The 17,345-nt window shown below is 43.1% G+C and overlaps 1 protein-coding gene across 2 annotated transcripts in view; it reads left to right on the top strand.

Moving 5' to 3' along the window:
* Window positions 1–6,251: 6,251 nt before the first annotated feature.
* The window catches only part of TMEM192 (transmembrane protein 192), a 31,990-nt gene continuing 20,896 nt past the window's right edge, over window positions 6,252–17,345 (top strand). For both annotated transcript variants that reach the window (XM_027980300.3, XM_027980299.3), the window contains exons 1-2: window positions 6,252–6,326; window positions 15,567–15,713. In XM_027980300.3, the coding sequence (XP_027836101.1) occupies window positions 6,318–6,326; window positions 15,567–15,713 (156 nt within the window). In that variant the 5' untranslated portion in view covers window positions 6,252–6,317. The remainder of the gene's footprint in view (window positions 6,327–15,566; window positions 15,714–17,345) is intronic.

Here is a 17,345-nt window from a genome sequence, read left to right as displayed (position 1 = left end):
GAATTAGCCTTGTGGCTGTTTTGCCAGGTTCCCAGTCTCAGGGCACAGGCTTAGATTGCTTTATATCATGGTGGACAAACTGACAATGAGTTAAGATTACAACCTCTTAATCCTACCCAGCACTAGTTATGCTGAAGACGTTGGAGACACCCAACTCCATCCCAGGGGGCCCAAGAGGTTGACCCTCAGAGGCCGATATGCCTTGACCTGCCCGGGGATTCGATCTCCAGGAGGTTGACGTGCTTCAACCTGCCTGGATCTGCACTCTGACCCAGGTATGCCCAGCTCCCAGGTTGCAACATTACTGGGTAGGATAAGCTTCAGAAAGACTCATCCCTAAGGAAGTCCACCCATGGATATAGTAGGAAGCATATTAGTTGTGGTGCTGTGCCCAGTCTCAGCAACAACTCAGGAGCCCAACAAGAACCTGATTGCCTTTCTGGAAAGGCTAAAAGAGGCCCTCCAAAAGTTTACCAATCTGGACTGACACTCTTACAAGAGACAGGTGATTTTAAAGGACAAATTCTTGTCCTAATATGCATCAGATACAAGGATAAAGCTTCAACAGCTACAGCAGGAGAACCTTGCTGCCACTTTAGACAAGATGGTCCAGATGGCCACCAATACCTTTTATAACAGAACATAAGAGGGAAGCCAAGGCCCAGCAAAGGGAGAGAAAGAGAGACTAGGCATGCCCAGGTGTTGGATGCCCTCCAGGGAAGTGCTATGGCAAACCCCAAGTCTTTGAAGGACAAGGCACAATATGAATACCTAATCTGTAGACAGGCAGGACATTGGGCCAAAGATTGTCCAAATCATGGAAAGCTTCCTAAAACAACTTGCTACAAATGCTGTCAATTGGGACACTGGGCAGTACAGTCTCAAGGTTGAGTGCCAAGCCTTCCCTCACGATGGTTCAACAGGACTGAAGTGGCCCACTCAAGCCAGCCTGCCTATCACAGATAACCATCACAGGGCTGGAGCCAAGGGTACAACTGGATGTGGCAGGTACATCCAAGAATTCTTTTGGTTGACACAGAGGCTACCCACTCTATCCTGACTTCCTACTCCAGAGCCTTCTCCCCCCAAACCTATACCATTTTGGGTGCTACAGGACAACAATTACAAAAAAAGTCATGTGAGCACTTCTTTGTTACTGGGATGGACAAATATTTTCCCACCAGTTTCTGGTGGTCCCTGAGTGTCCTACTCCCTTATTGGGAAGAGATATACTCACTAAGCTGGGAACCACCCTTGTGATGGGAAGATTTTCAGCCCCTAGAGCCCTACAGCTTCTGGTTACTGCTGAGGAACCCGTTACTCCCTCTCCAATAGGGAGAGACCAAAATCAATGGGAGACTCCAGGAGAAAAACAACAAATAACCTGAACATTATTACATCAGCGGTTCAGAGATAGTCCCCACCTGTTTGCACAGGCTCTTAGCTGTGATTTCCTAGATCTGGATCTGGGACCAAATGGGAAAATATTACTATATGTAGATGACCTAATCTGTAGATGAGGGAAATGCCCAATAAAATGTGATTCAAATTCTAAACTTTTTGGCAAAGAGGGGATATAAAGTCTGTTGTGCTAAGGCATAGATGGTCCAGACAAGGGTTACTTACTTGGGAGTTCAGATTATGCATGGGTCCAGGAGGCTGTCCACCCACCGAGAACAAAGAATCCTGCAGTTTCCTTCCCTCACAACTCTAAAACAATAGTGAGCTAACCGGATATTGTAGAATCTGGATATCCAACTATGGTCTATTGCCCAGCCCTTATAGGCAGCTTAAAGGAACTGGATGATTCAATCCCATTGACGAGGGGAACTCCTCAAAAGGAGGTAGAGGCTACTTTAGTGTATAAGCCTTAACTCAAGCACCCACCTTGAGGTTGCCAGACCCAGAAAAAGCATTCCAACTATATGTCCACGAGAAGGATGGAATAGGCTTGGAAGTGTTAAGTCAAAGGTTGGGACCTGAGCCCCAGCAAGTAGCTTACTTATCCAAGAGGTTTGACCCAACCACTGAGGCTGGCCTCCATGCCTTTGAAATCTTGCAGCTACTGCAGTCCTGATAGAAGATGCTTCAAAACTCTCTCTTGGGGGAAAACTATTTTTACCAGCCACCAAGTGAAACAACTCCTGAATGGGAAAGGCCATTTATGGAAATCCGATCAAAGGATCCTCAGATATCAAGTAGTGCTGATGAAAATCCAGGCCTGACTATATCCCCTTGTGAGACTCTTAACTCAGCTACCTTCCTGCCTACCCCTGAGGGCTCTCTCACCTTTCACTGTTGCCTAGAAACTTTGGACCATTGGACAAAACCCTGAAAGGGACTGACTGAACCTAGATAGCATATTCAAAAGCAGAGACATTACTTTGCCGACTAAGGTCCGTCGAGTCAAGGCCATGGTTTTTCCAGTGGTCATGTATGGATGTGAGAGTTGGACTGTGAAGAAGGCTGAGCGCCGAAGAATGATGCTTTTGAACTGTGGTGTTGGAGAAGACTCTTGAGAGTCCCTTGGACTGCAAAGAGATCGAACCAGTCCATTCTGAAGGAGATCAGCCCTGGGATTTCTTTGGAAGGAATGATGCTAAAGCTGAAGCTCCAGTACTTTGGCCACCTCATGCGAAGAGTTGACTCATTGGAAAAGACCCTGATGCTGGGAGGGATTGAGGGCAGGAGGAGAAGGGGACGACAGAGGATGAGCTGGCTGGATGGCATCACTGACTCGATGGACGTGAGTCTGAGTGAACTCCGGGAGTTGGTGATGGACAGGGAGGCCTGGCGTGCTGCAATTCATGGGGTCGCAAAGAGTTGGACACGACTGAGCAACTGAACTGAACTGAACTGAAGATCCTCTGACTAATCCTGAGGAAGTCTGATACATTGATAGAAGCAGCTTTGTCTTAGATGGAAAAAGAAGAGCCGGATATGCAGTAGTCTCCAATTTAAAGACCATAGAGGCTAACTGTTGCCACAAGAAGAAAGTCTCACAGTCCTCAAGAAAAATATTCATATTCTACAGGATCTCAAAGAACGAGCTGGAGAGTCCTCAGGGTGTCTATAATCTCTCCTTGGGGATCTTTCTCCCGGTGAGGGAGGATTTGGAGTTGACTAATATCCCTACTAACCCCTGTTAGCACCATATTGATACTGCTTATAATTGTTCCATGTAGTATCAGTTATTTAACTCATTTTGTCTCTGATCAGGTCAACAAGCTACAAAATGCAGTGCTAGTTCAATAAGGATATATAAAACTACACCAACTGCAGAAAACATCTATCACTCACTCTTAGATGGATACCACTACGAGGACTCTGAGGCTTGAGACTAGCAAGAGGGAAGGTCCAATGCCCCTTGCCGACCCAGCTTAGCACGAAGTAGCCAGAGAGACCTCGGTGCCCCTCTTCCCAAGGAATTGGGCCTCCCATCTCTTGAGGAGGGAATTTTAGGTAGTTAGAATAGGAGAAGGCAATGGCACCCCACTCCAGTACTCTTTCCTGGAAAATCCCATGGGCGGAGGAGCCTGGTAGGCTGCAGTCCATGGGATCACAAGAGTCGGACACGACTGAGCGACTTCACTTTCACTTTTCACTTTCCTGCATTGGAGAAGGAAATGGCAACCCACTCCAGTGTTCTTGCCTGGAGAATCCCAGGGTCAGGGGAGCCTGGTGGGCTGCTGTCCATGGGATCGCACAGAGTCGGACACGACTGAAGCGACTTAGCAGCAGCAGCAGCAGCAGCAGCAGCAGCAGAACTGGAAAAAGGAGTCTAAAGTGGTGGTGGGAAAAAGACAAAGAAAGGGAAAAGCCCATACAAAGAGAACAAAGGAAAAATACGCAGACTGGAATGAGAACCTCAGGTGAAACAAACACACCCCCTTCCTGGCTAGCCCTAGTTTGCATAGTACAGGCTCAGAGGATGAGGAGACAAAACATTTATAAAGAGGGAGCTAAGATGGGCTGGGGCTTCTCCTTTGGGTTCCGTCTGCCCTCACACCTCGAGGGTGTACTATCCTTTGTTTGTACACCTCAGGGATAAAACTCTGAGCTGTAATGGAGCTGTAACACTGGTCCACTGTTCAAACCTTTGCTGTGGTGTGACAGAACTGAGGAGATTACACTCTTTCCTGACAATTGGATCCTATGTGGTTGGGTGAAGGGAAGCAGCAAAAGATACATTTGCAGGACAATTTGGAAATTTTTGCCATGGATTTGCAAATATGGAATTACTATTGGTTTCCTTAAGTATAATCATATCATTATAGTTAAAAAGGAAAGTGAAAGTCGCTCAGTTGTGATCAACTCTTTGTGACCCCATGGTCTGGAGCCTGCCAGGCTCCTCTGTCCATGGAATTCTCCAGGCAAGAATAGTGGAGTGGGTTGCCATTCCCTTCTCCTGGAGATCTTCCCAACCAGAGATGGAAACCAGGTCTCTTGCAGGTGGATTCTTTACCATCTGAGCCACCAGGGAAACCTGCAGTTAACATGAAAATATCCTTCCTTTTAGGCAATGAACTATCTAGAAACAGCTTCATTTTGGACTCTACTTTCAGATGGTTCAATTTAAAAACATGTGACACACACATAAGCACGAATCCTCACACAAAGCAACTAACTGTTGAGATAATGTTAACCATTGTTGAATCAATGTGAGAGATACATAGGTGTTCTCCGTACTAGTTTTTCAAAGTTTCCCAGGTTTGAAAACTTTTAAAATACAATGTTGAGGGGAAATGCACTTCTAGACAAAGCTCTTGAGATATAATTCATAGTGTCTCAGAAAACTTTACAGATTTAAAGTTGCCTTGAGATTTTAAAGATCAAAAGTTCATCTTTTATTTTGTTGTTGCTCAGTTGCTAAGTTCAACTGTCTGTGACCTCATGGACAGCAGAAAGCTGGGCTACCCTGTCCTTCACTACATCCCTGAATTTGTTCAAACTCATAGCTATCAAGTTGGTGATGCCATCCAACCATCTCACCCTCTGTTGCCCCCTTCTCCTCCTGCTCTCAATCTTTTCCAGCAACAGAATCTTTTCTAATGAGTCGGCTCTTCACACCAGGTGACCAAACTGTTGGAGCTTCAGCTTCAGCATCAGTCTTTCCAATGAATATTCAGGTTGATTTCCTTTAGGATTGACTGGCTTGATCTGCTTGCTCTTCCATCTTTTTCTTGGCTGATACGTAAATAATTTTATTTCAACAATGGTATAAACAAGATTACACCATACACAATGTACAAATAAGCATTAAAAAGTATGAAAGTTTATTACTACAATATAACAATAGAATGGGGGCTGATATTGACAACATTTTTAACTTTCTTAACACTTTAACCAGGCTTCCCTGGTAGCTCAGAGGTTAAAGCGTCTGCCTCCAATGCGGGAGACCTGGGTTTGATCCCTGGGCTGGGAGTTCCCCTGGAGAAGGAAACAGCAACCCGCTCCAGTATTCTTGCCTGGAGAATCCCATGGTCGGAGGAGCCTGGTAGGCTACAGTCCACGGGGTCGCAAAGAGTCAGATACGACTGAACAACGTCACTTTCACGTTTTAACAAACGATAGTGTAGTCTCAGAAAAATGCCATAAAATTTCTTGTTCAATTTCACTTGGAATAAAAAGTCCAACCCCCCCCCCCCAAAAAAAAAAAAACCCCTTATTTCCTCCTTTCCCACTGGTGAAATCATTAACTGTGTCCTCGAAAACAGTTTTTATTCTGTTTGTGTTCCTCTGATGGTGGAGTTTTGTGCTATCAATGAAAACCTGGGATTCTACCGCGGGTCCTATGCACAGGTCTACGCTGCAAACAATAACTAAAGAAAGCCGAGAAAAAATAATGCTTTATAAAGAAGCAGCTGACGGCCAAAAGTAGTTCAATTATTGGACTTAGAACGCATCCATTAGCGCCCAAATCTCTGGCCAACCTAGGACACTAGCGCAGGTTTCGCAGTCCGTAGGCACCGCAGCGTTCCCAGAGCCAGCGGCCTCCCAGGGAGGGACTTCGGGAAGGGTCACTCCCCCTTTCTCCTTGGCCATTCGGGATCGAGGTATTGGATCAGCCCCCTCAGAGTCTACCAATAGTAAGCAAGAGGCGGGACCAATCACTCCTGCCCCTCTGCCAATCGAGGGCGAGGGGCGGGCCTGGGACTGCCGCCGGAAGCAGGGCCCTGGAGCGAGGAGGAGGGGCCCGCCTCTACGCTTCGGCCAATTGAAAGCAAAGGGTGGGTCCCAGGGCGTGTCCCGGAAGGCGGCGCGGGCTCAGGTGCGGAGGCTGGGCGGCCCGGCTGCGGCCTCCGGCGGCCGGCAGTATGGAGGACGTGAGTGCTCAGTGGCAGGTGGCGAGCCACCGGCCCGCATACCCCTCCTCTGATGCTGGGCGCCCTGGGCAGAGACGGGGTTGGGAACAGACTTGGCGGAGGGGATCCTTCTGCGCGCGGTTACCGGGCTGCGGTTTGTGGGAGGAGGCGCAGGGGCGCCGGCGGGGTCCGCGCCTTGCTGGCCCTGGGCTTATTTTCTCGTCACAGGAAGCAGGAGGGGCGCCCAGCCCTTGCGGTCGCGTGTCGGGTCCCAGAACTGGGGAGGCCAGCGATGCGCGCATGGCCTCGGGCGCAGGAGCGAGTCCACCTCCTCTTGGCCTCCGGCCTTGGCTCTGAGGGCAGATCTGTCGCTATCATCACACGGAAACCCGCATTGGAGACAAACAATATGATGTTTTAAATGGAGGCCTGGTAGGAGTGAAGGGATTTTTAAATCTTAAGTGGATCCAAACAGGATTATTAGAAGCCACTGCACTAGTTACAGTGTACAGAGTGCAGCGTAACTGTAAAAGTCTTTGCTTGAGGGTATTAAAACATTTTTAGGAAAAGCATGTATTTGTGCCCAGAATTAACTGGATTACCCATTGAATTACAAAATTCTTGCTCTTGAGAAAATGCAAAGTTAATAGTTATATTAAAGCACTGATTTAAGTTAATAAATTAATAGGCATATTACTGTGATCCTGCCGCTGAATGAGATGCATCACGCAAGACACTTGAAATACAATTCCAGCCCTACAGTACCTTAGATTCTTGTGCAAATAGTGACCATAGTTCAATTATCTTGACTAAATAAAGACCAAACAATTTCTAATGATAGGACTAAAACCCATGTTTTTTACACTATGAGAAAGTGGAAAGCTAACTGTAACACCTGAAAGTGGATTTGAGATTCATATATTTAAAGAAAAATTGATTGTTTTTGAATTTTTAAAGGGTGAGATTCATGAATTGAAAATATGTGGAGAAAATGAGTATCTAAATGGAAAATGAGACTCATAAAAATGTGTGCAGTAAATGCTTCTTGCTTGGTGCTAAGCTGCCTCCAGGTTCTTGGATCTGTAACTTTTAGCTTTAGGATTAGTACAATCCTAGAAATTTGTTTCACCAGAAGATTGGAGAGTAATGTTTCACCAATATCTACATAGCTAGGTTACTTTAGGTATGAACAATTGCCTACCTTTGGTATTTGTGGATATGATTTCTCCCACCCAAGAGAAAGCTAAAAACTATGTGCCATGTCCTAGGCCTAAATGAATTAAGAGACAAAAACTTTTTAGTTTGGGTTCTTTGTTTGCAAGCGGGCAAACCAATTTTGGCTACTTTAAGGAAGAAAGGGATTTATTTGAAAGGATATAGGGTAGATGAACACCTAATTCTCTGAAAGGATTCAAACCAGGGCTGCTTAAGGGATCCAGTGACAGGAGTCCTTTCAGAATCTCTTCTGGGATGGATCTATCTCAACCATGGCCTTTTGTTTGCTCTGTTACTCTAAGAGAGAGTTAGATTGGCCTAACCCTTTTTGGTTTCATGACCATCCTTAGACCAGAGGAAGGTGAAGAGCACTGAAGGATATTCCCCTTGAGATTGCAGAGGTAGACTTTGGGTCCCCAAAGGGGAAGTAATAATTGTGACAAAAAAGGGAGGAGATGATGTGGACAAACAACAGGTATCTTTTCCAGGTAGCAGTGTGATTATTTTAAGAGTCTTATTCCTTTCACCGTTCTCTTGCAGATGACAAGTTACAGAGAGAGACAGGATGCTGTTTGTATAGTTCTCCTACATTTCTTATAGGATCCAAAGGACAGTGTATTTGATATAGTCACCAAACACATTGTATTTCATGAACATTGAATAAGTGACAGAAACCATATTGTCCCCGACCCCTTCAGTGTAGTGAGGGAGAACAAAAGGCATACACATAAATGAAACAATACAAGTCAGCACATGAAATGCAATACCTTTCTTGGTTTTAAAGTAGAAAGAAAACACTTGGCAAGACAAGTTTTATAGAGGATGGAAATTCTGTTGGACCTTGAAAGATGAGTTGGATGCTGAAAAAGATAAGAGAGGGTATTTGTGGGCACTCCAAAAAGCTCATGCAGACCAGAGGAGAAAGTGCATGAAAGGGACCAAGAGAGAGATAAAGTAGACTGCTGTCTTACAGTCAGGGTTTCAGTGCTGTCTTTTAAAAAATTCCTAGATCCCAACTGTTCAAGAAGTTGGGCCATCTTTCATTCACTCTACACACATATTGAGCACCTGCTGTGTGTCAGGTACTAAAGGTACAAAGAATAAAGTATAATGTAGAGTCCTGCCCTGTGAAGCACACCTGTTCCAACCACTTTCATACCTTGTGCTTCTTTCTGCCTGGAAGAACAAAATATCTGTATATGAAGGGACATTGTTTTGAGATAATAGACATCAAGCAATGAACTAGAGTGATCTTTGAGAGATAGGAAACAACACGAGCTGTGTAATTGCCAGCTCACTGCCTAAAGAGAGTTTGTGGGCTATGGCAGAGGTAGGGGCACCAGGTGGGCTTCAGTAGGACCCTGAGTTGAGGAGGTGGAGCTGAATCTGGGGATACTGAAGCAACTTGGGTTCACCAGAGAACCCAGAGAGCAGAGCACTGTACAGAGGGAGAGCTCCAAAGAGTGCAGAATCCCTGTTCAGCTAAGTCCTGTTCTGTATGCCTCTGAGGTAATGCCCTGACGACTGAGGGAAAAAAAAAAAATGACCCAGAAGGACTAGAAGGAGCAGTACTCTCACAAGGACAAGGATTAGTGCTTGTTTTTCCAGCTAGACTGGAAACCTCATAATCACAGGGTGTTGAGTATTAGGAAAGGTCTTACTTCACTTGTAGGGAATATTTAGCACTAGACCAAACATGGTGTGGTCCCACCTAAGAAGCACCTTAAAAGAGTAAAGAGATCAAATTGTTTCCAGTGACTTAACTGAATCCAGAAGAAAGCTCAAGAATATTTACAGGAATACAAAAGTATCCAGCACCCAAAGAGTTAAAATTTTTTGCAGTGTCTGGCATCCAATCCAAAATTACCAGGCATTGCTAATTATGTGATATAATGGAGATGTTAAGTGATGCTATCATGGTAATCATTTTGCAGTATATAAGTGTATCAAATCAACTAATGATACACAAACTTACACAGTGTGACGTGTTAATTATATCTCAATAAAGTGGAAAAAATGACCAAGCATGCAAAGAGGCAGGGAAATATGACATAATAAATCAATTAAAACTGATTAAAAGTGGCATGAAATAGCAAACAAGGACATTTAAAAGAAACTACTGTAACTTTTCTGTATGTTGCAAAGGTTAAAAAGACATGAGAGATATAAATAGACCCACTCAAACTTGTAGAAATAAAAACTACAGTGTCAAAATGAAAAAAAAGGGCAGAGGGAACAGCATTGAGGCATCAGGGAAGGCGGCATGTTTGCAAGACAGCCGTTTGACAGGTGGGGAGGGATGAAGAGGCACAGAGATTGGAAAAATGGCCCCTGGAGGTGTGCATGGACATTAGCTAAGGGAATACCCAGGGAGGTGAGACAGCTGCTGAGGAAGCTAGAAGAATAGAAGTCATGAAGAAAACAGATATCATCAGAATTTCTCCTTGAGTTATGGCAAACTAATCAGGAAGCTATCTAGGCATTGAATTAAAAAAAAAAAAATTGTAGCAGTGTTGAATGCCTACTAGTGGAAATCGAGAAGCCCATCCCAGATCTGGTCATGTCCCAGACTTCTGTGTTATCTTTATAATCTCGGTGCCCAGAGCCCACCCTTACACCATTTGTCCCCCTCTCTACCCCTTCCAAAGTAAATATATATATATTACATAATATATAAATGTTATATATATTTTATATATATATCTATCTATGTAAGAGTCATGCCCGACTTTTTGCGACCCCATGGATAGTAGCCTGCACCAGGTTCCTCCGTCCATGGGATTTTCAAGGCAAGAGTATTGGAGTGGGTTGCCATTTCCTTCTCCAGGGAACCTTCCCAACCCAGGGATTGAACCCAGGTCTGTCACTTTGTAGACAGACACTTTACTGTCTGAGCCACCAGGGAAGTCTTTTAATATATATATATATATATATATACTAAATATATATTAATATCAACTAACAACAGTCAATTAATAACTACAATTAAATTATATTAAATATATATGTATTTATACATTATATATATATTTACTTTGGAAGTAAATATATGTTAAGTCACTAACCCATGTCCAGCTCTTCACAACCCCATGTACTGTAGCCTGCCAGACTCCTCTGTCCTTGGGATTTCCCAGGCAAGAATACTGGAGTAGGTTGCCGTTTCCTTTACCAGGGGATCTTGCTGACCCAGGGATTGAACCTGCATCTCCTGCTTGGCAGATGAATTCTTTACCACTGAACTACCTGGGAAGCCTCACACACACACACACACACACACACACACACACACACACACACACACACGTATGTATGTATATATGCACATGTGTGTGTGTGTGTGTGGTGCTGGTGCTAAGTCACTTCAGTCGTATCAGACTCTTGGAGACCCTATGTACTGTAGCCCACCAGGCTCCTCTGTGCATAGGATTTTCCAGGCAAGTGGGTTGCCGTGCCCTCCTGCAGGGGGTCTTCCAGACCCAGGGATCCAGCCTAAGTCTCTTCTGTGTCCTGCATGGCAGGTAGTTTCTTTACCACTAGAACCACATGGGAAGCCCTATATATTTATATATATATATACATACATATATATGTGAACGGCTGATGCTAACAGCTGATTCATTGGAAAAGTCCCTGATGCTGGGAAAGATTGAGGGGAGAAGGAGAAGAGGGTGTCAGAGGATGAGATGGCTGGAAGGCATCACTGATTTAATGGATATGAACTTGGGCAAACTTTGGGAGATAGTGAGGGACAGAGAGGCCTGGCGCATTGTGGTTCACGGGGTCACCAAGAGTTGGACACAACTGGGTGACCAAACAACAACAACAGTATGTATGTTATATATATATACATATATATATATGTATACATATCAATTAATTGATGCTTTTGAACTGTGGTGTTGGAGAAGACTCTTGAGAGTCCCTTGGACTGCAAGGAGATCTAACCAGTCCATTCTGAAGGAGATCAGCCCTGGGTGTTCTTTGGAAGGAATGATGCTAAAGCTGAAACTCCAGTACTTTGGCCACCTCATGCGAAGAGTTGACTCATTGGAAAAGACTCTGATGCTGGGAGGGATTGGGGGCAGGAGGAGAAGGGGACAACAGAGAATGAGATGGCTGGATGGCATCACTGACTTGATGGACGTGAGTATCAAGATGGTGGAGTAGAAGGACATGTGCTCATCTCCTCCTGTAAGAAGACCAAGATCACAACTAGCTGTTGTACAGCCATTAACAGGAGGATGCTAGAACTCACCAAAAAAGATACCCCATGTTCAAAGACAAAGGAGAGGCTGCAGTGAGACAATAGAAGGGGATACAGTCGTGATAAAATCAAATCCCATACCTTCTGGATGGGTGACCCACAAACTGGAGAAGAAGAATACTTAAGAAGTTCTCCCTCTGTTGTGAGGGTTCTGAGCTCTATGTCAGTCTTCCCAATATGGGAATCCAGGAAAGGGACTAGGAATCCACAGAGAATCTGACTTTGCAGGCCAGCAGGATTTGATTACAGGATTTCCGCAGGACTGGAAGAAATAGATAATCCACTCTTGGAGGGCACAAGCAAACTCTTGCATACACCAGGACTCAGGGGAAAAGAGCAGTGACCCTATAGGAGACAGAACCAGACCTACCTGCTAGTGTTGGAGGGTCTCCTGTGGAGGTGTGGGTTGTCAGTGGCTCACTGTGGGGACAGGGGCACTGGCAGCAGCAGTCCTGGGAGGTGTTCCTTGGCAAGTGAGCCCTCTTGGAAGAGGCATTAGACCTACCATAGAGCCTGTAGACTCCAAGGCTGGGTTGCCCCAGGCCAAAATACTAGCCCCACCTGTCCCATCAGCTGATAATTGGATTAAAATTTTACCCAGCCCACAAGAATAAGACCCAGTTTTCCCCACCACCAGTCCCTCACATCAGCCTCATTCACCTGAGGTCAGAAGGAAGAAGCAGGAAGAACTACAATCCTGAAGCCTCTTGAATGAAAACCACAACCACAAAAGTTAACTGAAATGAAAAGGCAAATAATTGTCTCCCAGATGAAAGAACAAGATAAAACCCCAGAAAAATAACTGAAGTGGAGCTAGGTCCAGGAAAAGAATTCAAAATAATGATAGTGTAGATGATTCAGAATCTTGGGGAAAAAATGAAGCAGATGTAAGAAATGTTTACAAAAGACCTAGAAGAACTAAACAAACAAAACAGAGATGAACAATACACTAGAAGGAATAAGTAGAAGAATAACTGAGGCAGAGGAACAGATAAGTGACCTGGAAGACAGAATGTGGAGATCGCTGCTGTAAAACAGAATATAGAAAAAAAAAATGAAAAAAAAAAAAATGAAGTCAGCCTGAGTCCTCTGGGACAATGTTAAGTGCACCAACATTTGCATTATGGGGGTCTCAGAAGGAGAAGAGAGAGAGAAAGGATCCGAGAAAATATTTGAAGAGATGGTTTTAGTTGAAAACTTACCTAATATGGGAAAAGAAATAGTCAACCAATCCAGGAAGTGCAGAGAGTCCCAGGCAGGATAAACCTGAGGAGGAATACACCAAGACACAATGTAATCAAACTGACAAAGTAAAAACAAAGGTAAAATATTAAAAAGTAATGGGGAAAATGACAACATACAAGAGAATTCCCATAAGATTTTTAGCTGATTTCTCAACAGAAACTCAACAGAAATTCCCTTCAACAGAAGAGAATGGCATGCTATATTTAAAATGATGAAAGGGAAGAATCTACAACCAAGAATACTCTACTCAGCAAGACTCTTGTTCAGATTTGGTGGAGAAATCAAAAGCTTTCCAGACAAGCAAAAGTTAAGAGAATTCAGCATCACCAAACCAGCTTTACAATAAATTTTAAAGGAACTTCTCTTGGCAGGAAACACAAGAGAAGGAAAAGACCTACAAAGAATTAACCCAAAACAATGAAGAAAATGGTAATAGGATCACACATTGATAATTACCTTAAATATAAATGGATTAAATGCACACCAAAATACATAAACTGGCTAAGTAGATGAAAACATATGCATGTATGCACTTCCACTTACCACGTCACTCTACTTAACTCCCCAAATTGTATGTAGTTATTTTATACTGTTAGGTTAATCATGTTTCCATTATGACTTGTAACTGTAAATATCTTTTTTGTGTGTATGACTATTAAATGTGGGAACTGATAAGCATCTTTTACTATTGTGAAAAAAATTGTCTACTCTCTTCACAACACTCAAATATATATACATTACAGATAACTGTAGTCACTGGGCCACAAATTATGTTTCCCCAGGACTTATTTGCCATCAGATTTTTACATTTTGACCACTTTCACTCATTTCTCCTACTCTCCCATCCCCTTCCTGTGGCAGCCACCTATCTATTTTCTGTATCTATCTTCAGTTTTTATAGATTCCACATAAAAGTGAGATCATACAGTAATTGTCTGTCTCTATTTGATTTATATTACTTGATATAATTCCTTCAAGATCCATCCATGTTGTTGCAAATGACAGGGCTTCATTCTTTTTTATGACTAAATAATAATTTGTTATATAAAAATATGTTAGATTGTTTCCATGTCTTGGCTATTATGAATAATACTGTGATGAACATGGGAGTACAGATAACTTTGAGATAAGATTTTGTATCCTTTGGATATACACCCAGAAGCAGATTTGCTGGGCCATATAATAATTCTATTTTTGATGTTTTGAGGCCCCTCCATACTGTTTTCCACAGTGGCTGTACCAATTTACATTCCCACCATCAATGCTCAAGGGTTCCCTTTTCTCCATATCTTCTCTAGCACATATTATCTCATCTTTTTGATAAAAGCCATGCTAATAAGTGTGAGTTTATAGCTCATCGCTGTTTTGATTTGTGTCTCCGTGGTGATCAGGGATCTAAGCATCTTTTTGTGCATCTGTTGGCCATCTGTATTTCTCTTTGAAAAAATGTTTATTTGGTTCCTTTGCCCATGTTTTAATTGAATTGTTTTTGGTTTTGTTTTTTTGCTATTGAGTTGTATGAAACAGCATTATTATTAATATACATCAATTTATAATGGTCAAACAAAATGTGATATATCCGTATAATGAAATACCATATTCATCAATAAAAATGAACTGATTACTGATACATGCCACAACACAGATGAACTCTAAAACATATTCAGTACAAGAAGCAGGACTCAGAACATTTTTTATGATTTCATTTACATGAAATGTCAAAAAAAAAAAAAAAGAACCAATCTATAAAGACAGGTTATAGGTTACCTAGGTCTAGGGACAGAAATGGGGAGTGATTATAAATGGGCATGATTAGCATGTTGCAGGTGTTCTAAAATTGTTGTAATAGTTGCATAACTATAAATATACAGACATTTATTGAATTGTATACTTAAGCTTGGAGAAGGCAATGGCACCCCACTCCAGTATGCTTGCCTGGAAAATCCCATGGATGGAGGAGCCTGGAAGGCTGTAGTCCATGGGGTCGCTGAGGGTCAGACATGACTGAGCGACTTCACTTTCACTTTTCACTTTCATGCGTTGGAGAAGGAAATGGCAACCCACTCCAGTGTTCTTGCCTGGAGAATCCCAGGGACGGGGGAGCCTGGTGGGCTGCCGTCTCCGGGGTCGCACAGAGTTGGACACGACTGAAGTGACTTAGCAGCAGCATACTTAAGCTAGTATATTTTATGTTATATACATTATATCTCAATAAAGCTGTTGAATAAAGTATTTTAAAAATCAGTACGTTTTTAGGGCTTGAAGAAAATCATTTGCTTTAATCCCATTATGTATTACCTTATTTGGAGATAAAGAATCAATATTTCTTTTACTTCTTTTAATAATTGTTATTTTTACCAATTTATTTACAGTAGTTATTAAGAGGTTTATGATATTTTTTTCAAATTTGGCTTTAGGTAAGGAGTGTGGTTTCTTGTCTGTAATTTTTATAATGAATTTTAAAGCTTTGTAGTTAGTAGTTTTTCTTGAAAACATAATCCAGAAAGTGGTGTTTATTGGCGTTTTCTGTACCCCAGGGTTCCTTGGATCTCATCCAGAGTATTGAAGATGACCCTCTTCTGGACACCCAGCAGCTTCCACATCACTCTTTACATGCTCATTTTAGGCCCAGATTCCACCCTCTTCCTACTGTCATCATAGCAAATCTTCTCTTGCTGATACATGTAAGTTGGCTGGGGGAAAGTGGTCCATTTGGAGGTGATGTTTTTCTAGAGGTGATATTTCTAAAAAAAATTTATAACCTCCTCAGAGGGCAGAGGGCAGTTTGGCTGTATCTATCAGCATTTAAAGAGTGCGTACTTTTTTACTCATACTTCTACTTCAAAGAATTTATTGTAGACATATTTGCACACACGCAAGGATATTGTTTATGATAGCAGTGTTGTCTGCAATATGAAGGAACTGCAAACTACCACTGCCCAGAAGATGTTTTGTATGTCCTTTCCATAGGAAGGAATGCTTATGTAATATTAGAAGAGAAACTTAGAAATTTGGGGTAGATGTATATGTATTTAAACTACTCTTCACGATTCATTGTTGAATGGAAAAAAATGGGGTTTACAATGGTGTGAACAGAATGTTCCTTTTGCATGTTTGCAAGGGAGTTGAGAGAGCTTTCGGACATGTGGGTGATATTGTGACTTATAAGAAACGTATTTGGTCATTCAGGTGATCAGAGTAGAGTTCTCAGGTGCACTGGGTCGTCATCCTTGGTTTCTGGCTCTCAGCTCCCAAAAACCCTGGGAATTTCCTGAGCAATAAGAGCAATGGGAGTATCTTTTGTTACAATTTTTGGTCTTTTGTCTTCAGTTCCTAAAATCACTTCAGTGTCATAAAGGTGAACTGGGTGTCTTGATATAGCAAGCATCTTTCCACCATTTCTGTTTATGTTGATGAGTTGACTTTGAAAAGCACCTGAAGGATGGGGCAACAGCCAGGGAAACTAAGCAGGGACAGAAGGTTGGAACATACCATCCCACCCTCTGACTTCTGGGGATGGGAAAGGGGCTGGAGGTTGAATCATTCACTGACTGCCAGGGATTTAATCAACCAGGCCTATGTAGTGAAGCCTCCGTAAAAGCTCAAAAGGAAGGGGTTCAGATAGCTTCTAGGTTAGTGAGCCAGAACGCTTGTGATGTGCCATACTGCCAGGCCCTGAACTCCACCAGGACAGGAGCTCCTTTGGGGCCTCACCCAGTGTGTCTCTTCATTGGGCTGTCGATGTGCATCCTTTAATATCCTTTGTAATAAATTGGTAATCTGGAGAGTAAATAGGTTTCTTGTGTTCTGTGAGCCTGTTTAGCAAACTAATTGAGCCCAAGAGGGAGTTGGTGGGAATCTTTGATTTGTAGCCAGTGGGTAAGAAACACTGGTTACAAGCTAGACTTGCAATTAGCATCTGAAGTGGGGGTAGTCTTGTGGGACTGGGCCGATACCGAGGGAATCTGATACCTCGGTGGATAGTGGAAGTGATTTTAGGTGGATAGTGGATATACCAGGTAGATAGTGTCAGAATTGAGTTGAATGGCACCCCACTCCAGTACTCTTGCTTGGAAAATCCTGTGGATGGAGGAGCCTGGTAGGCACCAGTCCCTGGGGTCGCTAAGAGTCGGACACGACTGAGCGACTTCACTTTCACTTTTCACTTTCATGCATTGGAGAAGGAAATGGCAACCCACTCCAGTGTTCTTGCCTGGAGAATCCCAGGGACAGGGGAGCCTGGTGGGCTATGGGGTCTTACAGAGTCGGACATGACCAAAGCAACTTAGCTGTAGCAGTAGTACATGCAGCTGGTG

The sequence above is a fragment of the Ovis aries genome, chromosome 17 (genome assembly GCF_016772045.2).
Source record: "Ovis aries strain OAR_USU_Benz2616 breed Rambouillet chromosome 17, ARS-UI_Ramb_v3.0, whole genome shotgun sequence".
Taxonomy (NCBI): Eukaryota; Metazoa; Chordata; class Mammalia; order Artiodactyla; family Bovidae; genus Ovis; species Ovis aries.
The sequence above is the reverse complement of the archived record's forward strand: the minus strand, read 5'-3'. Positions and strand labels throughout refer to the sequence as shown.